This window comes from Gopherus evgoodei, chromosome 9, assembly GCF_007399415.2.
Source record: "Gopherus evgoodei ecotype Sinaloan lineage chromosome 9, rGopEvg1_v1.p, whole genome shotgun sequence".
NCBI lineage: Eukaryota > Metazoa > Chordata > Testudines > Testudinidae > Gopherus > Gopherus evgoodei.
In genome coordinates this window covers 21960708-21984116 of record NC_044330.1, presented here as the reverse complement: position 1 = coordinate 21984116, position 23409 = coordinate 21960708, and the positions used below count along the sequence as shown (strand labels likewise).

The 23409-nt window shown below is 41.8% G+C and overlaps 1 protein-coding gene across 1 annotated transcript; it reads right to left on the bottom strand.

The window, feature by feature from the left end:
• Positions 1-18295, bottom strand: NMD3 (NMD3 ribosome export adaptor). Its single transcript, XM_030574909.1, has 16 exons — positions 18179-18295; positions 17850-17910; positions 17211-17345; positions 16669-16765; positions 15141-15221; positions 14376-14504; positions 9650-9740; positions 9341-9419; positions 8886-8982; positions 7098-7215; positions 6068-6213; positions 5026-5138; positions 3644-3716; positions 2878-2984; positions 1400-1470; positions 1-1053 (listed from the first exon to the last, which is right to left on the bottom strand). The coding sequence occupies exons 2-16, from the start codon at positions 17891-17893 to the stop codon at positions 920-922; spliced, it is 1515 nt and encodes a 504-aa protein (XP_030430769.1). The 5' UTR covers positions 17894-17910; positions 18179-18295; the 3' UTR covers positions 1-919.
• Positions 18296-23409: the final 5114 nt, after the last annotated feature.

Here is a 23409-nt window from a genome sequence, read left to right as displayed (position 1 = left end):
TGAAAGATGTCAATATTTAATATTCTGTTATACCAAAATGATTGCACATTTTGACCATGCCCTCTTTGCCGTTAAAACTTATAACAATTAAGCGAGTAACAGTTGACAGGGACATTGTTAATATATTCAGTTATTTGCTAATAAGAAATGTTCAGCGTTCTAACAGTTTCAAATGTAAGATTCACAATTAGAAATATTTATTCATGTTAAATTAACCCACTAATACTGGCATTTACGATAGTGCAGTATATCCCACAACGAGCAAGGGTGGCCATGCTTTGTGATTCAGAGGGCTGTACTGGCAATTGACTTACATATTTTTACATAAGGATTTTATGCACACACCTGTATGTATAGCTTCTTTACTAGAGGAACAAACCATGTACTTGTATTTACTAGAAATACTGTAATATGAATTTATTCAGCATCTTCCATTCCAAGACCTTTAAGCATTTTCCAAGCACATCTAGCCTAACTCCTCTCCTGTGAAGATTAATGTCTCTTTTACAGGAGAGGAAGCTACAGAAAGTCTGGCAGTATCAGGAACAGATTCCATTGCTTTTGACTCCTCATCTTGCATCTGAACTACATGACAATCCTGTGGCATACACCTGCAGTTTCAGCTTCCACTCACATTGCAGAAGTCATAGGGAGCAGGCTGCAGGAGAATGTCTGAAAAAATTTGCAGGTCTCATGTTGTGACACCTTCAGTTGTTTGATTTTACTAAATCTAATCCCCATCAGCAGTTTGTATAGACACAATCTTATTTATGGGTAAGAAGGGTTTACATGCATAGCCTTTCATATTCACAAGACTACATGAATGTCTATGATTAGTTTAACAGCTCTTTACATTTATTTCTGTATGGGATAGTTCTTCTCAAGAGAGTACACTGATTGCATTTACTAATGCATATCCTTATTGTGTCATCATATCAGAACCCTCCCCACCAGTGGCATCCTGGGAGATATGGAGATCCTCTAGCATCTCAGCCAGACTGATTCGTGGAGCACCTTCATCATCTGTATCACTTTCCACTGGAATTTTTGAATCTAAAAAACCAAATAAGGGAATAATAGCTTAAAGCTAGTACATCAATAATACACCCTGTCACTTTCATACAGGGTGCTGAATTATATACCAAATCCTTCCCACAACAGTATTTTTTCCAAATTAGACTTCCATTCCAATCCTACCTTTGTTGCAAATACAAAACATAAAGCACACAGTAATCAAAGGCTGTAAACTATTTATTGACATTATGACCTCAAGTAATATGCATTCTTCCAAGTGTATGTCACTTTACCCTGAGCATTCAAATCCTCTGAATTACCAGAAGCTAAATAAAATCTGAAGTCACAAGTGTTATGCACAGTTACATGGTTCAGGAAAATTTACCTTTATAAATATTGACATTCCTTCTAATTGCCTCATCTTCTTCAAGATCTTCAAGGAAGTCCTGGTACTGCCTAAAAAGCAACAAACTCAATTGACTAAATTAACTCTTCCTTTAGAATTATGCAAACTCTGGAAGGCTAGCAGCCCAGTGGAATCCAAACTGAGTCATGCCAGATAACTAGTTAGGGCCAATCCTAGAGGTGAAACGCTACTGCAGGTAAAAACCCCTATGGGGATGGGCAGGGAGAGACTTACTCAGAAAACTTCATGAGGTAACAAGTGCTCTTGTTTTATTATACACTGAGAATACTTAACATTTTGTAGAAGTTGCAGCTATGTGCTTCAAGTACAGATTAAAAAAACTCAAGGAGGAGCTGCTTATATTTCTATGGGTCCTGCGGGAACCAGTGAACAAGTGGCAGATCCCTAACTCCATCCCCCAAATCCCAAGTTGCCCAAATGTGTTCAAAAACAGACATAAAACTAGGGTTAGGGGACAAGGGTAGGCATGGACTCACTAACCACAGCCCTTCTTCTTGCATGGGTTTAAGACACTTATATTATGTCTCGGGCATGCTGTCAGCACTTAAATAATAACTGCTCTACATCTCACTTCTTTGCTTCCCGTAAGGCCCATGAAGTGTAGGGAAGCATTGCACACCAAGAAATGATTACAGGATTTGGTCCCTCACACACACACACACTTTTATAACCTCCCCTTCTTTGTAATTCAGTCTTTGTATAGTTGATATTTATAGTATGCCATTAATATTCTGTTGCTTTTACATTCCAATTTAACTGTAATCTTTTGCTTTCATTTTCCAGTTAGGCATTAGTCAGCTGTCATATATAATTTGTTACTGAATATACCAATGACAAATGTTTCCCCTCCCTTGCAGTGGTCTCTTCAGACAGCTTAATGTATAATTGGTCGTCCCACCAGACGTGGTCTGGGACTCCACTCACTAACGATTCCAGCTTTTTTATTTTTATCTATCTATCTATCTATCTATCTATCTATCTATCTATCTTTGTAGTCAATGCTTATATTGTGTAACCTTTAAGGGCTGCAAGATTGTGGGCAAAATTCAAGAAAGTTTTACTATATTGTCTCAAATATCAATCTCCCCTGCAATTTCACAGAGCAGTCAAAAGCGGGATGAGATTTCACTCTAAGCACTCAGGGCTAAATTGTGTCTTTAAGGCACTCCCTGCAGTAGGGAGCAGTGAAGAGGTATACCTCTCTCTAGAATGCAGGGAGACCAGACCTGCTAAGCATGCACTCCTCCTTATGGAGTGCCAGTTGAACCTGCCTGCGTGGAAGGAGGAGGAGTGGTGTCTCCACTTATTCTGGATACCCTTTAGACCAGATAATGGTACTAGATCTAGTTTGTGCGCAGGAGAGATTGAGAAATGCTACCCATTACTGGACCTGCACAGATGGTTCGAGGGGAAAAGTTACTGAGCAGAAACCAAACCTTTCATCATCTGTATCCATGCATTCTCTGTCCCTATCAAGCTCTTTCAGTTTCCAGTTTCTACGACGCTGGCGTTTAATGCGGTCATAACTCTTCTTTATTAATACCTATGTAGAAGATATCATTTTAGACTAACTTCCAGAAAAACACTAACATTCTTTGGATTTATGAATCAAGGAATTGTACTGCATTGTGGATTCTGCAATATTATAATTGGTCACAAGAGGGCGGCAAGGGAAAGCTGTACCTCAGCTGTGAATAAAGGATTGAGTAAGGCACCTCATTGAGCCTGAATAGTGAAGTTCTCACACTATATAGTGCTTGTCATACAAAGGGCTCCCAAAGTCCTTTCCAAGCTATATATGCGTATGGGAGGAACAGTACAGCATTTGCGTAGCACAGATAGGACACAATACTTTAGGGAAGGAAATGAATACTACAGATCCAGAAGAGCAGAAGGGATAATTGTGATCATCTAATTTAACCTTCTGCATAACACAGGCCACAGGACTTCCTTGAATTAATTCCTGTTTGAGCTAGTGCACATCTTTCAGAAAGAAAGCCAATCAAAACATCAGGGAAAATTTAAACAGCAAGAATATAATTTCCAAAACTGGTATTTGACCAGGATGCTGGTGCTAATACCTCGTTTCCCTGGATTTTTAGGCTAGGACTACAACATATATTTTATAGACCATAACGTACTCATCTTCAATAATCACAAGAAACAAGCTTCTCTTCAAGAAAGGAGACTCTAGGACCTTACCACATCAGGAACATTGTGTGGGTTCATCTTATTTGCAAATTCGTCATTGAGGTTACAATTGGCCAAGTCAAATCTAAAAGGAAGATATTTACAACACACTTAATAGCTTGAACATTTAAACCTTTCATTTTTATACTTTCAAGAAGAAACATTTTATAGTTCGTACAAAAGAGACAATACTTCCAGAAAGAAGTAATAATACACAACAGGGAAGAAAATCCATGCTACTAAGCATCCTTGATAAACAAGTTAAACTCTTTACATTCTAAGATACATCTCTCTCTCTCACACACACACACACACACACGACAAGCTATCAACCTGCAGAGCATACCCTTCAACCTGTTGTCTCCATCCCCTCTCGACTTCTGACATACTCCAATATACTTGGTCTTTGAACAAGTCACTACCATGGCATCTTAACCTGCCTCCCACCCGCCCCCCAGTCTCCCCATGTCTAAGCAGTGCGTCTGTCATATGTGCATTCTATACACTCATTGATTTGACTCTGACTGCTAGGTGACTGACCCCATTGCAATCTGCCTTCTGTCCCTCCATGCCATAGAGACTTCTCTCATTAAGGTCACCAATGACCTCTTCCTGCCCATGTCTAACGGCCTCTTCTCCACCCTCATATTTTCTGTCACTTCTAATTTTGAAATTAGAACAGTTCACAATTCTGTTGGTAAAGCATGAGCCTGAGCTGAATGCAGATCAGCTTCCCACAGATGTGCTAGCTCTTCAGCTCTAATCATAGCAAAAAGTGGAAAAACAGCAATTAGATACAATTCTGAACATGCACATGCAGCAGTACTGAGTCAAAAGGTGCCTTTTTACAAGTTTTGGTTTAGACCAGGGCTTCTCAAACTTCATTGCCCTGTGATCCGTGTGACAAGAAAAATTACTACACGACCTCAGGAGGGGGAACCAAAGCCTGAGCCCTGCCACTCTGAGTGGGTGGGCGGAAGCTGAAGCCCAAGGCTTCTGCTCTTGGCAGGAGGCCTGTAATCTGAGCCCTGCCACCCCGGGGCCGAAGTCAAAGTCCGAGCCCTGCCACTCAGGGCTCAGGCATTGGCCCTGGACCTCAGCAAGTCTAATGCCAGCCCTGGCGAGCCCATTAAAACGGGGTTGCAACCCACACTGGGGTCCTGATCCAGTTTGAGAACCACTGGTTTAAACGGACACTTTAAAAACAGAAGCCACCTCTCTTCTCCTACCAACCCCAAACCCTTTTCCACAATGACAGAATTACAAGATCTTTCCTGTCCCACATGCCCTGTAACTTTGAGGTCAGTGTTATAGGAAGTTGAGATTTTATTAACCTGCAGGATCTGTCTCAGGCAATCAAATATTGATTGAAAATAGCATATATCAATACAAACCCCACGACTAGATCTCCAGGATTTAGAAGGTGCCCCAAGTGAGTGCGGCAGAAATACTGATTATCTGTATTCATCTCTGAGGTTTTCTGTACCCAGGCTTCAGCAAGAGTGTGCTTGAGAAATGGAAATAAACATTTTTGTAATGAGATGCAAATAGTTTCATTTGCTGGTGCATAATTAAAACACTTCTATTGCTGTACTATGTATCATTTGATATTGCATCAGTAATAATACTGGCTTTTTCTGTAACCAACTTTATTTCCATTTTCTTATAGTTAATGATTGCCTTTTTACTGAAGACAAATGGAAACCATGGGAAATTTTCACAGATCCCATTTAGATTTCCTCTATAAATATGATCACAAAGATTGTTTTTACTTTGTTATGTACCACAGAGTTTTTGGAACAAGCAATATTGTTTAGTAAGGAAATATAACAACTTAGAGCAGCAAACCAAAGGTTAGGCATTGTTACATAGAAGTCTCTAAGTAGGACAAAAGTGCCAAGCCACAGTCTTGTGTTATTAAGAAAGAACAACTGCTACAAGATCTGTAATAAACTAGTAAGAGGTGAATGGCCTTCTGAACACCAGTCTCTAGTACTAGTTTGACCGAGGCAATCAGGTGGAATATTTGTCAAGATATTTGTCAATAAGGTTCATTTAGTTATATATAATCTTAGCTGGTATACAGAATCCTCTAAGTGTTGGAATGCATAAAATGCTTCATTACTAAATTTTGACTTAAAATATTAATCTAAGAATAAGAAGCTTATAACAAAATCAAATTTTAAACTTCATTTTGAAGCAAAATAATTTTTGAAAAAAGGGAATTCATGTGATGTGTACGCAATTCCCAACGAATGAGAATAATGTATTGCACTTTTCTTAGGGGAGGGCTTCACTAGCTAACAACAGTCAGAAAATTTTTGGATACATTTGGAAAAATGTGCGGTTTGCTTTGTAACACTGAGTGAGCCAAAACAGAATTCCAGACAAGGAACCAAGTTCCAAAAGTGTTAAATAAGGCAAATAAACTCTTACTTTGTTTGATCTCATCCCTGCACCTGCATCTTGTTTTCTCTCTTGGACCCTGGTGATATCTATTACAATGAACTCCTCCAACTGCTTTGGATGGAACAAGCTATTGAAAGGGTGACGCCAGTAAGTGTTTCCATCAATGTCAGCAACTGAAAGAGAAAATACAGACCTTTGTGGGCAAAGGAAAATTGCCACATACAAAATACGCATTACTAAGCCAAAAATCAAGGCAACTGCCAAATGATCGGTTATATTACACTTCAACAAAGCAGACGCATTGGGGCCAGGTGTACACTATAAACTACTGCTGACGTAGCATTGTCAAAATCAGAGTGTGATCTGACAAGAGTCCCTAGAGTAGATGCAGTTATACCAACAAAACTGTACTTTTGCCAGCATGCTTATTTTGCTAGGAGGAGAAGGGAAGAGAAGATGGGAATAAGCTACACCCACAGTAGGAATGCTTTGCTTGGAAAATATACTGGTGTTGCTATTCCCGCAAAGTGCTCCTCATGCAGACCTGGCCTGAGTCACAAGTTAGTTAGCATTCCATATCTCCATCTTAATTCTAAAGGAATATATGTCTATGATAGACTAACGCCTCGTCTACACTTAAAGTGCTGGCAAAACCCCTAATGTTCTGGTATAAAACTACACCAGCAATATAAGAACTCAACTATCAGAGTTGGCCAGTAGAGCTATAACAATAAACCCTTTCTAAAGTAGACACGGCTTACGTGTGCACAGCAAGATGACAAAAGGAAAGAATCATCCAGACAGCCCAAGGACCCCGTCTGTAATTCTTTAGTTTGTGGTATATTTTGTATACGATAGTAGAGAATTCAGGGGCTAAGACATCAATTTCTTAGTTTGCCATTCATTTGTTTGGCAGTGAGAAGACTGATTTAATCTTTCAAAATTAAGGTCTGAAACACAAGATGTGCATCAGGAACAATGCCAACAGAAGAATTACTACTAGACAACAGGATTAACTCTCAAGGGAAAAAAGAATAACTCCCCTCCCCCAACTTACTTTGCAGGGTGTTGGGATCAATGAGGCGGACAGTACTTGTTACTCTGATGCACACACAAATCTGGCTCATATTCCCAAGACTCTGTGCCAGTTTCGGAGACAGACATACAACATTGTCCTGTGCAGCAAACACAAAATTGCACACATTTGTTTTCTTGCTTAGTTATATTTGATTTTTAGCAAAGTTCTAAAACAAGTCCTTAAATTGAGTTTGACAGCAATCACTATCACCATTCAACATAGAAGCTATGAATAAACAACTGAGGGGAAATCTACTACAACAATATTGTGTGGCTGAGAAGTGAGTTTCTAACGTTCCCATGGCAAAACTTTGACACTTGATAAGAAAGTACCTTTTTTGTTACAGCGCAAAGCCATTTTCCCCACCCTTCAGTTGAACAAAGGAGGAAGACATTGTCCATCTGCATAGTGCATTTTGCATGGTTCTCCTACTTATCAGAAAGTTTTGGCTATTTCTGTAAACTTGACGAAAGATAAGGTTGAACCATATTCTGATTTCATGGTTTCTCCAGGGATCATTCTTTACTTTTTCAGGGATTACCATTAAGTTTTCTCAGGGTATGAAGTACTTATAAGAAGTCAATAGTGCAGGTCTCAGTCTCCTAAATTAGTAAAAATGCTCAAAAGGTGGAAAAGATTTTTACGCTAATTAACTATAGTACATATTCAGCGGGGCTCAGTTTGTGAGCAGCAATATTTTTCTTAACTACCCAAATGACTAGGCTATACATTTTGGATACATTTTCAGACAAACTGTCTAAAACACAGATCTCAATTATCTACATATAACCACCCCCATTTTTAATATAAATATTGTAGCAATACCCAAAAAGGCTAATCAAAATCTCATTAAATCCCCACTGTGCTAGGCTCAGTATAAACACATACCAAGACTATCCCTGCCCAGAAGAGTCTTTCACACTTGGATACAGTTGTATTTTTTCAACTTTCCCAGAAATTTTGCCTATATTTTGCTTCTCCTGCTACTGGACAGACAAACCCACATGACACCCTGACAACCATTACCACTGCTAATGGTCATCTTCATTTGGGTCAAGCAAACTTTCAACATGTAAATCGAAGTGAAAATGAATACATAATGCATGGAAACACAAGGATATGTTTTAAGTCCACTGAAATATGTATTTACTTTAATATTTAAAGGTATTATTACATAAGTGCTACTATGTCAGAACCCTCTCGAAAGCCAGCAAAAAAAGCATTTTTACGTGTTAAGCAATACAGAACAGAAGTGCACTTTGAAGGTTATAGGTAAATCTGCTTTTCAGTGTTATGAGCCAAAAACTCAGTTTGGAAGATCTCTGAAAGTGAACAGGGAAATTCTCAAGCCATCATCACTCTCAAACACTTCAAGCGATTGTGCACCAAACTTTTCAGTCAAATTCTACCATGGGATGAAAATTTGGCATGTAAAATTTTGAGGTGGATTGGTTTTGCTTTTGATGCAATTATACAAATATGTTGCACATTGGGCTTCTAAGCGCTGGTTTCAGCCAGAAGTATGGAGAAACAAGCACTCTACCCCCTTTCAAAATGATTTTGAGCACACTTTTTAAAATACTTTCCAAGCTAATGGAATGCCTGATGAGAGCTTTTCTCTCTAAGAATGCATTTATCTTAAAAGACCCTTAAAAAAAAAATTGTGCATCACAATCAAAAATGTAAATTACAGCCATTGTAAGTTGGTAATATATTTTATCCCTTAAAAATAAAAATATATATATTAATAAAATAAAGGGAAGCTACCTTGCATATTGGAACAATCTCCACAGAGAAGGTGCTTTTGTAATTGTAAGCATTGCTATGAATATCATGAGATATCAAACGCTGGGACGATTTTGATCTAAAAAACATAAGTAAAACTTTAAAGCAGCAAAACAAGGCATAAGAAATATACAGAAGATAATTCATTCCACCAGCACAAAATATCGTAGTAGAAAAAGACTTGCAAAGATATGCCTTCATATCACAAGAAAACTAGAAATAAAGTGGAAAACAGGACAATGGACAAAAGAGTTAGTTCCATGATGTCTCAGCTGATGGAAAAATTTGGAGACTTAGATGGGATGAGTCTTTTGTAATTACAGAGAACTGTTGGTTCTGCACTTCACATATGATTTTCAAGATAAAGGTTCAACAAAGTTATTTTCCAATAGCTCTTGAAAATCTGAGTTAGAATGTGATAAACTATGGCAAAATACCTGGAAGGAACTGTACACTGAAGAAAGTCTACCATCTTCTGGGCATGTTGCTTTGAACCATAATAGAAATCCAGACCATCTTAAAGAAAAGACAGCTACATGAAGAAACCTATTTAAAAGTACAACATAGTATTTTTCAACGTAAAATAATGGGCTATATATTCAAGATTAGGCATCTAAATCATTCCTGTAAGTAACCAATGTGCACAAAAATGGAATACTAGTACTTATTTTTCAGGCCTAACACAGACTTCCAAATTCGATTACTTCAGTCATTTTACATAATTATTGGCAAGCCACTTCACTTACCATGAATCTCTTTGATCCGAAGAGTATTTTGATGAAGCCTGTGTTTTAAAATCAATTGTTCCAAATAGTAGAAAGTCTTTTTGTGCAGAGTCTAAAATTAAAAAGTCAAATCCAGGTTACATTATGAAAATATAACAACCTTCAAGTATTCTGCAAATGCATCAAAAACGTAACCATTAACATGGAATGATCGACTGAAGCAGAAATAGTAATAATAATGCATAGTTCTTATATAGGGCTTTTTATCAGATCTCAAAGCACTTTACAAAGGAGATCAGTATCATTATCCCAAAATTACAAAATGGGGAAACTGAATAAGCTTAGACACTGAGCAAAGTCTTTGTTACAAGAGAACTACCGAAAATTTACCATACATGTGCATAAGCAACTGCTCTATTTATGCCTTGCCGTGTTTCTTTTAATCCTCTATTTCTTATTTACTCTTATATCTTGCTTCTGTAATATTTATTTTTCAACAGTTATAAATAAGCCATCCTTCTGATTTTAATGGGACTAATTTAACTGATATTAAAAAACCAAAATGATTAACAACAACAAACAAACAAAAAAACCTAGCCCCACGAGCTACATGGCACTAAAACTGTAGTATGCCCCCATTCTCTTTCTTTTCTCATGTGGTGAACTTGAATACTGGTAAAAGAAATGCAAATATGGACATATATAAAAACCAAGCTATTAAAACGTTTAGTTTATCTATCTGATCACCTCATCAAACACTGCATAGCTTAAAGATTATTGTCTAGGAAGTGTGTTTTCCAGCATTTTGGAAGCCAAACAGTTTCAGGAGGATGCAAACTGCCAGCAGGCAGTCTGCTAAGAACCAGATTATTTAGACTAATCAAGTCTTAGGCAGCCCTGTAAGGACTCACAAAAGGACTGTACAAAACTAAGGGTATGTCTACAATACTTGCAGTTGGGAGTGTGCCTGCCAATCTGGGTAGACATAGATGCTAATATGTGGACATTTGTGGCACTGGCTAGCTGGCTGAGTACAAGCCCACTTGACCCCCCCAGTCTGTACTTGGGTGGCTGGACTGTACTGATGATGAAATAGCTACATGGCTAGATTAAGTGGATTTATAGATTATTAGGATTGGAAGGGACCTCAAGAGATCATCTAGTCCAACCCCCTGCTCAAAGCAAGACCAATCCCCAAATGGCCCCCTCAAGGATTGAACTCACAACCCTAGGTTTAGCAGGCCAATGCTCAAACCACTGAGCTATCCCTCCCCCCAAAAATCTCAGGGCTGGAAGGGACCTTAGGAGGTATCTAGTCCAACCCCTTGCTCCAAGCAGGACAAATCCCCAGACAGATTTTTGCCCCAGATCCCTAACTGGCCCCCTCAAGGATTGAACCCACCACCCTGGGTTTAGCAGGCCAGTGCTCAAACTACTGAGCTATCCCTTCTCCCACCAAGTCTGTATACCTGGTTGGAAGTCCCAGTTCCAGCTGCAGTGTAGACATACTCATTAGTGTCTGAGCAACAAAATGACTGAAGCTGGCTGTTGATCAAAGCAAAATATTGTGGTAAAGCAAAACATTTCCTGCTGCTTTTTCCTAGCAAAAAGTGAAATAGTCACAAATGCAGCTGTTAAAATCTGAGAAATTTTTCAAGTACATTAAGTGTCCTAAACATTATTTATTTTCAAGCAGGAAAAATCTAAAAAAAAAATTCTTAAAAAATGATATCAGGTCTTATTTTAATAAAGCACATTTTACATTCTTACATTACAAAGTTTTAGAATTTTTACATAAGGCAAAGGTGCGTCCTCTAGAGAAGCTCTACATATTGGTAGGACGTAGCAAGACAGCATCATGTTATGTTTTCATGTTTAGAAGATTACCTTTGCAACCAAAATGGTTAGAAACCACATATTTTTAAATAAAAACTAGTAGCTCTCAAGATGACCAGTGAGTTGCAGTGAAGTTTAAGAAAAGCAAAAATTGAAGAATTTGTAACAACCCGTGACAGCATGATGAATAACCTGCCTTAACAATGATATATGAAATGCCCACCAGGAAGGTGCAAAATAAAATATATCAGAAGGTTCAACTTAGATGCTCAGACACTCACTATATCTGAATTAGTTTTAGATTTATGGAAAAAAGATGTAGGTGTTAGCTCACTGTATGGCTAGGGTCAAAAAAGGAAACAAGACGTCAGCTAATGTTAGGAGGAGGCTGGAGAATAAGGAAAATATTTCAGTACCATTACCTTATAGGTGAGGCTGGTAGCATCACTTATTAAAATTGCACAGCACTTCCCACTATAAGACCCTGTTTTTAGCTGCTTATAAATTTCGCTGACCTTTACTGTTAGGGCTGAAACTTCCATGCCAAGAGCCTGCCTCTGGCTGATATATTTTTATTTTTCAATTTCAGCCAAAAGGGTTCAGTCATTTTTGGAAACAAGGCAAGGGAAACACTAGTTCTGCAATGTTTAAGTAATTCTGGTGACTTTTCTTTGAAAAGCTCTCATGGCCCCATACTCGTGGCCCCATATACAAGGTTGGTAATGTTAATTCTGGCATTTCCTAAATATCTGATTGACTGTGCAACTTTAAAAACGTTTCTTGAACTTTTTTTGTGCACAATATACTATATATGCATGAGATTGGCTGACCTGGAACAACACTTCCTCAGCTCTCGTCCACTCACGCCCCTGCTCTACCTATGTTACATTGATGACATCTTCATCATCTGGACTCATGGGAAGGAGACTCTGGAAAAATTCCACCACGATTTCAACAGCTTCCACCCCACCATCAACCTCAGCCTGGACCAATCTACATGGGAGGTCCACTTCCTAGACACCACGGTGCAAATAAGTGATGGTCACAATACCACCACCCTATACCGAAAACCTATCGACGGCTATGGCTATGCCTACCTTCATGCCTCCAGCTTCCATCCTGGGCACATCACACGATCCAATGCCTACAGCCAAGCACTGAGGTACAACCGCATCTGCTCTAACCCCTCAGACAGAGACCAACACCTACAAAATCTCCATCAAGCATTCTCAAAACTACAATACCCACAAGAGGAAATAAGGAAACAGATCAACAGAGCCAGACGTGTACCCAGAAGCCTCCTACTGCAAGACAAACCCAAGAAAGAAACCAAGAGGACTCCACTGGCCATCACATACAATTCCCAGCTAAAACCCCTCCAATGCATCATCAGGGATCTACAACCCACTCTGGACAATGATCCCACATTTTCACAGGCCTTGGGTGGCAGACCAGTCCTTGCTCACAGACAACCTGCCAACCTGAAGCATATTCTTACCAGTAACTGCACACCGCATCATAGTAACTCTAGCTCAGGAACCAATCCATGCAACAAACCTCGATGCCAACTCTGCTCACATATCTACATCAGCGACACCATCACAGGACCTAACCAGATTAGCCACACCATCACTGGTTCATTCACCTGCACGTCCACCAATGTAATATATGCCATCATATGCCAGCAATGCCCCTTTGCTATGCACATCGGTCAAACTGGACAGTCTCTACGGAAAAGGATAAATGGACACAAATCAGATATTAGGAATGGCAATATACAAAAACCTGTAGGAGAACACTTCAACCTCCCTGGCCACACTATAGCAGATCTTAAGGTGGTCATCCTGCAGCAAAAAACTTCAGGACCAGACTTCAAAGAGAAACTGCTGAGCTTCAGTTCATCTGCAAATTTGACACCATCAGCTCAGGATTAAACAAAGACTGTGAATGGCTTGCCAATGACAGAACCAGTTTCTCCTCCCTTGGTTTTCACACCTCAGCTGCTAGAAGAGGGCCTCATCCTCCCTGATTGAACTAACCTCGTTATCTCTAGCCTGCTTCTGGCTTGCATATATACACCTGCCCCTGGAAATTTCCACTACATGCATCCGATGAAGCGGGTATTCACCCACAAAAGCTCATGCTCCAAAACGTCTGTTAGTCTATAAGGTGCCACAGGACTCTGCTGCTTTTACAGATCCAGAGTAACACGGCTACCCCTCTGATACATGAGATTGATGATTCACCTTCACTTTAAATTCTGATGCTCACCCTTTTAGGCCAGGAAACAGATTTTCTCATCCCTTCCCCCAAGGCCGGGTGAGCTGGAAACAGGGAGGAGCAGAGTTTTCTCCCTCCTTTCCTTATAGGTGGGTGAGGGTAAGCAGCTAATATCTCAATATGCCTCTTCCATACTCGCCCGTTCTCCATCCAAGCATGTCAATATTGCATACTGTGTGGCACATGAAGATGCAAGCCAGAGAGGCAGATCAGGAAGGGTGTTTACCTGTCTACATGAGACTCCTCTCCCAGCTACTGGCTTGGTTCACTGGGAAGCATAGGCTTAAATGTTTTGGATAAGAGGAGAGTAAGAGTTCCTAACATAGACTGATTAGTTTAGAAAAAAGACGACCAAGAGGGGATACAGAATAGCACAAAGAAGGCTAGTGACACATCTGCAGTTACTTTAATTGGGATACAACGTGAAAGGGCCATTACTGTTCATGCCTCAGAGAACAGAACGGCTGGGGCGAGGGAAAGATTTCCACTATATTTCTGCAGATTGGAATATTCCTTTATTGGCCAGATGCACTGTGAGAAGCTTACGCTTCAAAAGAAGGCATTCAGTATTGGTCACCTGACAGGTTACTGAACAAAACGGATACTGAAGAACATTAGTATTTTTTTTTACCTTTTGTCTGACTTGAACCACTGCTTTCCAGAAATCCTTAGCTTCAACTCTATGACAGTCATCACACATTTGAGGCTGAACAACATACTCCACCACAAACACTTGTTGAAGGATTGCTCCATTCATCACCTGCAGAATCAAATTTAAATTTAAGAATGATTACAAATTTCCTTTCTTCTGGTTGAAGATGTGCCATTTTATAGTTTACGTCACTGACCCAAATATTCAACCAAAGATTAGTATATAGTAGTTCAAAGTAACTGGTATAGCAAGATTACTTGACAGCCATTGTTATGCTATGCATGGAGGTTGGCAGTACTATTAATGGAACATAAATGTCATGCTTTTATAAAGACCTCAATTTTCCAAATAATTACTTAGAAAATGAAGATAAAATAATATTTTAACATGTTTAAAAAACAAAGTTCACTTCTGAACACAAGCAGATAATTTCTTTTTTATTATAAGCCTGCCTCTTTAGGCGGTTGAATCTTTCATTAACTTCTCTGCCTGCATATTGATTACCTTTCCTCCTCGCAGCCGAGAAAGCAAAATGCCTGACTCAGGCCACTGTCAATACTGCTCCATTTGTGGACTTTAGGCACAGTGAAATCAGCATCGTCCTCCAAGATAAGCAAATAACCTCTGGAACATGCTTGGTCTCTACCAGCCAACAGAGAATTGCCTTTCTGTACACTGCTGTATTTGTTTCCTAAAATAGTGCTTAGAAAAAAACCTATAAGAGGTGCAATAGATCTCAATTACCTCTTTTTGTACTGTCAGCTTTATTTTAAGTCTCTTGGAATGTGGTTCAGTCCAAACAAAGCTTGCTTCAATCAGCCGCACCTGTCAGTAGAAACAGAGAGCCTTATTCACTATCCTATAGTTGATAACCTGTCAAACTCTAACATGCATGTTTAAAGCATGAAAAGTTAACCATTAAGATCACAAGCTTCAAGTAATGAGTTACAAAGTACACCATCAGCAACTGAGGACTGGAAGATGTCTAAGAACCATGGTTAGCAGTACAACAAACCCAATCAATATTATTCATGCTACACCTCCACATAATTACATTGAAAAAAATTCCTTCTATCTAAAACCATTAACACAGAAATACTACTACTACCATTTGTGCTTTTCACTGCAAACTGTCAAGTAACAAACTGCCAGTTACTTAAAAGTCAATGTAAAAAAGGCTTACTGAAATTGTTACTTTACTGTGTACTACTTTAAATTTAACTAAGTAAATAAAATAGAGTTAAAACCTAAACAGTTTATTTTGTAGTCCAAATTGCAATGTGTTGGCATAAGACCAACCAATATCTCAGAGGTGGGCAAACTATGACTCCCGGGCTACATTCAGCCCATGGGACCATCCTGCCCAGCCCTTGAGCTCTTGGCTGGGGAGGCTAGCCTCTGGCCCCTCCCAGGCAGCTCAGCTTGCCGCACTACCAGCACTCTGGCCCACTGCTCCGGCCAGGCAGCGGCTGGCATGGTAAGGGGGCAGGGAGGCCTGGGGGTGCACTTCGATGGGGCAGAGGTTCAGCAGAGGGGGAGTTGTCAGGGGGTGGGGGGGAGAACAGGGAGCGGTTGGATAGGTGTGGGAGTCCTGGGGAGCCTGTCAGGGGTCAGGAGTGTGGATGGGGTTGAGGCAGTCAGGGGACAGGGGGTGTGGTTTTGAGGGGGGCAGGAAGTGGGAGGGGGCAGATATGGGATGGGGGCCAGGCTGTTTGGGGAAGCACAGCCTTTCCTACCCAGTCCGTTTTGCAAACCCGTGTCGAATGCATAATATATCTGTTTGTTTTAACAGTGGAAATTAATTTCAGTAACTAAATGCTTTCTTTAGGGATTTGTTTTGTTTGTATTAGCCAGATCTAGCTCCAAACTCTGGGTGACATCCTAGCCTTGTGCAAGTCAATGGGAGTTTTAGAAAATATATATATAAAGAATATCAGGGTTGGAAGTGACCTCAGGAGATCATCTAGTCCAAGCCCCGGCTCAAAGCAGGACCAATTCCCAACTATTTTTTTTGCCCCAGATCCCTAAATGCCCCCCTCAAGGACTGAACTCTCAACCCAGGGTTTAGCAGGCCAGTGCTCAAACCACTGAGCTATCCCTCCCCTCCATTACTACTGACCTTAGTGAAGTCAGGATTTCACCCTCCATCTTTAATACGAATGAGCTGATATACGGTAGGGGTAAATGTGACTGACTACTCAGAAAGTTCTAAAGTCTATACAAGTTAAAAAGATCATATTTTATACAGTGCAAATGCAATTCAGTGACTAACCTTACTAAGCGAAGCTTTGATTTTTTTAAGACACAAAGTAAGAAGTTCTCTTGATTCTAAGGCACACTGAACCCAAGTTCCTGGAGGCTGAAGATATCTGAGATAAGGGAAAACTTTCAATGATTTAAATTATCCAGAGATCACTGTTTATTTCAGACATTATTAGGTTTAGTAAAACAAAATGTTTACTATAAACCCAAAACTGGTGCTTCTGTAAGAAAACATTAAGATCCATATACTTCAGAGATACAGTACTTGAACTTTTTGCTACCCACTTTTTCCTTCAGAAATTACTTAAGCCATCTACTTTTTCTACATGTGGGCCCACATCCCAGAATCACTAATATTGCTTCTGCAAAAGAAAAGCCTTAAAAATAATAATTTTTTTAAAAAGTACCAAATAAGGTCAATACAGACATTTGCATTCTATGAATATAAACTTGGTCATTTCCAACCATCGCTTATGATATTCATGAAAATATCACAAATTAAACATTTTAGTGACATATTAGCCTAAAACCTACAGTGTAATCATACCATACCTCTCACACTGTTTGCAGAAGTGAACCGTGACTTGTTTGGGGATTCCTTCTGTGATATCCACCCGAGTTCGTAAACATGCAACACACATGTTCGCAGGGTTTGGTGGGATTGGGATGCCACACTGGCAGCACAGGCTTGAGTAAATGAAGCAGAATTAACACACGAAAAATAAGCATCATACTTGGGGGGGGAGTGAGAAGTATAAGGACAAAGAAAAATGCTGTGATGGGAGGACGGCCTGCTGCCAGCCAGGACACACATCAATACATCCTGTCACTGTGCACTTAGTCTGGCAGGTTGCATGGGTTTGGCCTGAAATGAAGACCCAGCTCCCCCCAGGGTGTCAGTGACCAATGGCCAACCCATCTCAAGCCCACCAGAGGGAAGCGACGCCTGTCATGGCTGCGTTGGGGAAGGATTCCCGACTCGTGGCTCTTCTCCACGGACTCCTCTCGCAGGGAATTTCAGAGAGGTCCGAGCTTCCATTTCCTCCCTCCCCGCCTCGCTATCGGCTCCGGGGACCCGGCCGGGGCCTCACAAGAGACCGGGCAGTTCTCTCCAGCCCTAACCAACCCGACCCATAACTCCCCCGAGGCCCCACCCCGTCCCGCAGGCAGCGCCAGGCCCGCGTTACTTACATGTTCCCCTGGCTGGGGGCCACCGGCTCCTTCATGTACTCCATGGCCGGGCACACGGCTCCTGGGAGGGCGGAGAGCGGGGTTAGCGCGGCTCGGGGCATCCTGGTGGCGATGTACCCGCAGGCTCCCTGCACACGGGGCTCTCCCCGCACGCAGGCGGAGGGCGCGAGGCTACGGTAGGCCCGGGGCGGCGTGTGTGGGCCTATAGGGGCTCTGGGCCGGAGCAGCCCGCGCGGAGACACGTGTCAGGCCAGGCCAGTCCCGCTCCGTCTCCACCCACCCCTTCTCGCCGATCCCGCGCCCGGCGGCGCGCGGGCCCCTTTACTCACCCGCACCCGCTACCCCGCGCACGCTCTGCGCTCGGCCCTTCCCAGCTCAGCTGCAACTTCCGGGCTACTTCCCGCAGAGCCGGGGGTCTCGAGCCCGGCCGGAGCCGAAATCCCGCGAGAACTGGGCGGAGGCGGGGACGATGGTTGTTTACATCAAGCAAGGCGGAGCTGACCTGCCCTTGCGGTTTCTTAGCCAATCCGCGGCCGCGGAGCCTATAGTTACCGCTAGGGGGCCGCATTCTGGTGCGAGACCGCATGTCCCGCCCCCGCTCAGCGAGACTGGCAGGGTAACACGGCCCGTCTAGCCCCGCCCCCTCTTTGCCGACAGCCAATGGGCTGCAAAGAATTGTTAAGAACGGGAGAAGTGCACCTGATTGGCCGGGATCAGAGAGTCACAGCGAAGGTGGCTTTGGGCGGCTGTAGGGGAACATCTGTGGTTATCGCCCGCTGGGTCAGTGTGGACGGCGCCAGCCACCTGCCGGTGTCGGATGGGTTTGCTTCCTTCAAGCAGCCGGCAGAATTTCCCCAACATCCCCTCCTCCCCGTCTTGTGATCTAGTTACATGCCAAGTTAGTGACTTTGGAAATCTGAATTTAAATCGGAACATTAATACACACTTTAAAAGCATATACAGTGTATGATAAAATATGTGCATCTGAAAAAGTAGAATAGATTTGAAAAGTATGAACATAGGCTAGCTTACTTAAACAGCTGTTGTCTTTTAGGACAATGTCAGTGCATTCGTTTTGGTGATGTTGGCCAACTAATACTTTCAAATATTTGTAAGCAAAGTCTCCCTGATACCTAGTGATGAGCTGGGGGAAAGGCTTCAGAACCAGCCTGTATTTACATTTACACCTAATCTACCTAGGTATCCAGCAAACAGCTGTTTTGCCCTAGTGATAGATTTTGGCTGGGGCTGGGTTACAAATCACTTGGGGGGGGGAATGAATTGTTCTTACTGTATGAGTAAAGGTCAATAGAACTGTACTTAGCCTCTGCTGATTGGGGGCATTGAGAGACGGTGAGGAGCCTGTCCCTCTCCACTGTTTAAAGACAGAGCTGATTAGGCTCCATAGATAATCTTTTGTTCTGATAAGTGACCAGTGCAGTTGAAATCACTGATAATCAGGTTTAAGTGCTTAGTCCTGCTGTGGGGACTGTGTTTCTGTGGAAGAGAGCCTAGACTGCACTGGCAGTGAGGTTCCCCCGCTGAGAGCTCAGCTGAAATCACTGAGAGCTGGGTGGAACCTCAAGAGATTAACTCGCAGAGGTCACAGTGGCAAGTGGCAGCAGAAGGTGACTGCACAGGGCAATTGGAAACAGAGTAGTGGAGTGAATGGTGGCTCAACAAACAGCAGTGGCCAGAGTGAACAGTGAGCAGCTGGAGGAAAGAGCAAGGTGCTTTCTTTTCCCCCTTGGGAGGTGTACTCCGTGAAAGCATCTCTGAACTCTGAGTCGCTGCTGACCCAAGGAGAACACTGGTGAGTGGAGTGCAGTGGAGGGAAAAGTGAGGGGCATGTTAAATAAACATTTGTTTGTTGAACTATATTTTAGTAACTTTGCTCCAGAATGCTAGATTTGTGACTGCGAATGGAAACTTATATGTTTCCTAGTAGGCCAAGATTTTTAAAATGCATTATTTGCCAATGTTGTTATCTCACATTGTTGCTATTTTGAGAGGTCACTGTGTTGGGGAGTTTCTGTACTAAACATTTTTATTATTATAACTAATTTTTACATAAGAATGATCATACTGGGTCAGACCAATGGTCTGTATAGCCCAGTATCCTGTCTTCCAACAGTGGGCAAGGCCAGCTGCTTCAGAGGGAATGAACAGAACATGTAATCATCAAGTGATCCATCCCCTGTTGCCCATTCCCAGCTTCTGGCAAACAGGCTAGGGACACTCAGAGCATGGTGTTGCATCCCTCTCCATCCTGGCTAATAGCCACTGATGGACCTATTCTCCAGGAATTTATCTAGTTCTTTTTTTAATCCTGTTATAGTTTTGGTCTTCACAGCATCCCCTGGCAAAGAGTTCCACGGGTTGATTTTATGTTGTGTGAAGAAGTTACTTTCTTTTGTTTTTTTTAAAACCTGCTGCCTGTTAATTTAATTGAGTGACTGCTAGCTCTTGTGTTATGTGAAGGATTAAATAACATTTCCTTATTCATTATCTTCACACCAGTCAAGATTTTATAGGCCTCTATCATATTCCCCCCCTTAGTCGTCTCTTTTCCAAGCTGAAAATTCCCAGTCATTTTAATCTCTCCTCCTGTTTCATACCCCTAATCATCATTGCCCATCTCTGTACCGTTTCCAATTCCAATATATCTCTTTTTTTGGGATAGGGTGACCAGATCTGCACACAGTATTCAAGGTGTGCATGTACCATGGATTTATATAGAGGCAATATGATATTTTCTGTCTATCCCTTTCTTAATGATTCCCAACATTCTGTTTGCTTTTTTGACTGCCGCTGCACATTCAGTAGATGTTTTCAGAGAACTATCCACAATGACTCCAAGATCTCTTTCTTGAGTGTTAACAGCTAATTCAGACTCCATCATTTTATATGTATACTTGAGATTGTTTTCCAATGTGCATTACTTTGCATTTATCAGCATTGAATTTCATCTGCCATTTTGTTGCCCAGTAACCCAGTTTTGTGAGATCACTTTGTAACTCTTCACAGTCTACCTTGAATAGTTTTGTATCATCTGCAAATTTTGCCACCTCACTGTTTACCCATTTTTCCAGATCATTTATGAATATGTTGAACAGTAATGGTCCCAAACCGACCCCTCAAGGATACCACTATTTATTTGCCTCCATTCTGAAAATTGATAATTTATTCCTACCCTTTGTTTCCCATCTTTTAACCAGTTACTGATCCATTAGAGGACTTCCCTCTTATCCCATGATGGCTTACTTTTCAAGAGTCAATTTAAATTAAATACATTTTTTTAAATTTATATTTTTTTAGAAATCTAGACCTGTTATGTGTTTTGGTGTAACTTGCATTATCCGTATGTTAAATTTGCATTATCTTAACAAAATATTTACTTTATTTATATCTCTTTTATACATTCCCGGTCAAAGTGAAAATGAAAAGACAAAAAACAATGCAACAATTTTTCCACTCAAAGGCCTCAAAAACTAATCAAGGTGAAGAACACATCAAGAACCAAGAATATATCAACATGTCATCTGAAGGTTCAAGTGGTATATCTACATCCAACCAGCCCGAAGCACAAATACAGCTACCTACTGAAGAAACAGTGTCTCCAAAAACCTAAAGGCAGTTCCCGATGTTTGTCGGTCAAAGTGTTCCCATTTATTGAAGTTACAAAAGATGACTGCTGGTGCACCTCTTGCAAAAAAATCTTACAAAGGAGGAAAGCTTCCCAATGCTATAATTGGTAAAAGTGGAGGAGCTTGGTTTGTCAAACCGATCAGTAAAGCCAATGCTGACAAACTACATGAAAAGGCTGCAAAACACCAGGCCTCTGGAGTGCATCAACATGCAGAAAGCCTTATAAGCCCACTGTCAAAGACAGTTTTAGTGATGAGGCTGTTATGAATGCTGGAGACACAACACAGTTCATGTGAACAAACATGGCTGTGGCATCCTACTTTCTTTTTAAGCAAGAGATACCACACACTACAAACTGGAGGCCAGTGTTAAGTGCATTGTTAGTTGTTCATCCTGAAGCTGAACACTGGTTCTGAACAAGGCTCAGGCTTCGTTTCCCCCCGCCCCAGGGTCGTGTAGTAATTTTTTTGTCAGAAGGGGATTGCGGTGTAATGAAGTTTGAGAACCTCTCTCAGGTGGGCAGCAGCCAGTCTCCTTGCAGGGCAGCTAGTTCTTCTTCATCCTTTGCTATGGTGTTCATTTATAGTTGGTTAGCATCCTCCATCCCTGATGTCTCTGAGTGCAGGGCTGGTTTTAGGAAGTGCAGGGCCCAATTCGAACAGTTTCGACAGGGCCCCGGTAGGGATGACTTAAAAAAAACACATGTAAAAAAACACGTGGGGCATGTACTCACTGCGCGGTGCTCCGAGTCTTCGGCAGTACTTTGGCGGTGGGTCCTTCACTCGCTCCAGGTCTTCAGCGGCACTGAAGGACCTGCTGCTGAAGTGCCGCCGAAGACCCAGAGCAAATGAAGGACCCTCCGCCGAAGACCCGCCAGGTGAATAAAAATTAAAAAGGCACCTCTAGCCAGGGAAGGGATTCTCACTAGGCATGGGGCCCTCTTAGGCGTGGGGTCCGATTCAGGGGAATTGGTGGAATAGGCCTAAAGCCGGCCTTGTCTAAGTGTGTCCTGCTGCTGAAGTCCTTGTGCTCCTGGATCTTATGCAGATGAGCTGCCTCCTCCTGCAGCTCTTTCCTGCTTGCCTGTGGGACTCCACCAATAGACTCCTATCACAAGTGGTGGTTCTCACTGCTTGGTTTTTGTCAGTAGGGATATGCAGGTCCTATTCCCAGGGGGAGGGATAGCTCAGTGGTTTGAGCATTGGTCTGCTAAAGCCAGTGTTCTGAGTTCAATCCTTGAGGGGCCACTTAGGGATCTGGGGCAAAAATCAGTACTTAGTCTTGCTAAGAAACGCAGGGGGCTGGACTCAATGATTTTTCAAGGTCCTGTCCAGTTCTCAGAGATAGGTATATCTCCTATTTATTTATTTATAAGTCAAGACCAGAGTCTGGACAGCAGCCTCCAGGGTCAGATGCTTGGCTTGTGGGGGGCCTCCAGATGTGCAGGAAGAGCTACTGGTGGTGGTGCAACATGCCATTTTCCTCTTGTGGTAGGTTCTTCCTTGTAGAGTACCTGCAAGTTAAGGAAACAAAAGCAATATCCAACCCTAGCTTGCCATCTCCATCAGCTGGCTAACTCCCTTAGGCCTGAGCTACACTAGCTGTGGGGTTCAAATTAAGATACTTACACAGTTGTGTAAGTATCTTAGTTCGACTCTCCTGGCTGTTCTCACGGCAGCGAGTCGACCTCTGCGGCTCCCCCGTCGACTTCACTTACTCCTCCTGCCGAGGTGGAGTATGGGTGTCGATTCAGGGATTGATTTATTGCGCCTAGATGAGACATGATAAATCGATCCCCAATACATCAAACACTACCTGCCGATCCAGTGGCTAGTATAGCCATACCCTTAGTCTCCCTACTGCTGTTGTCTTACCAGCCACAGGAAGCCTGTATTCTTTTTAAAGATTGGGC

Bases quoted from the DNA above. Each gene is read 5' to 3' on its own strand.
- NMD3 (XM_030574909.1), bottom strand. From the start codon at position 17,893: ATGGAGTACATGAAGGAGCCGGTGGCCCCCAGCCAGGGGAACAT. The intron at 6,214-7,097 runs GTAAGTTGGGGG...TTTCTCTTTCAG, and splicing joins TGATCCCAACACCCTGCAAA to TTGCTGACATTGATGGAAAC. The intron at 1,054-1,399 runs GTAAATTTTCCT...TTGGTTTTTTAG, and splicing joins GAATGTCAATATTTATAAAG to ATTCAAAAATTCCAGTGGAA.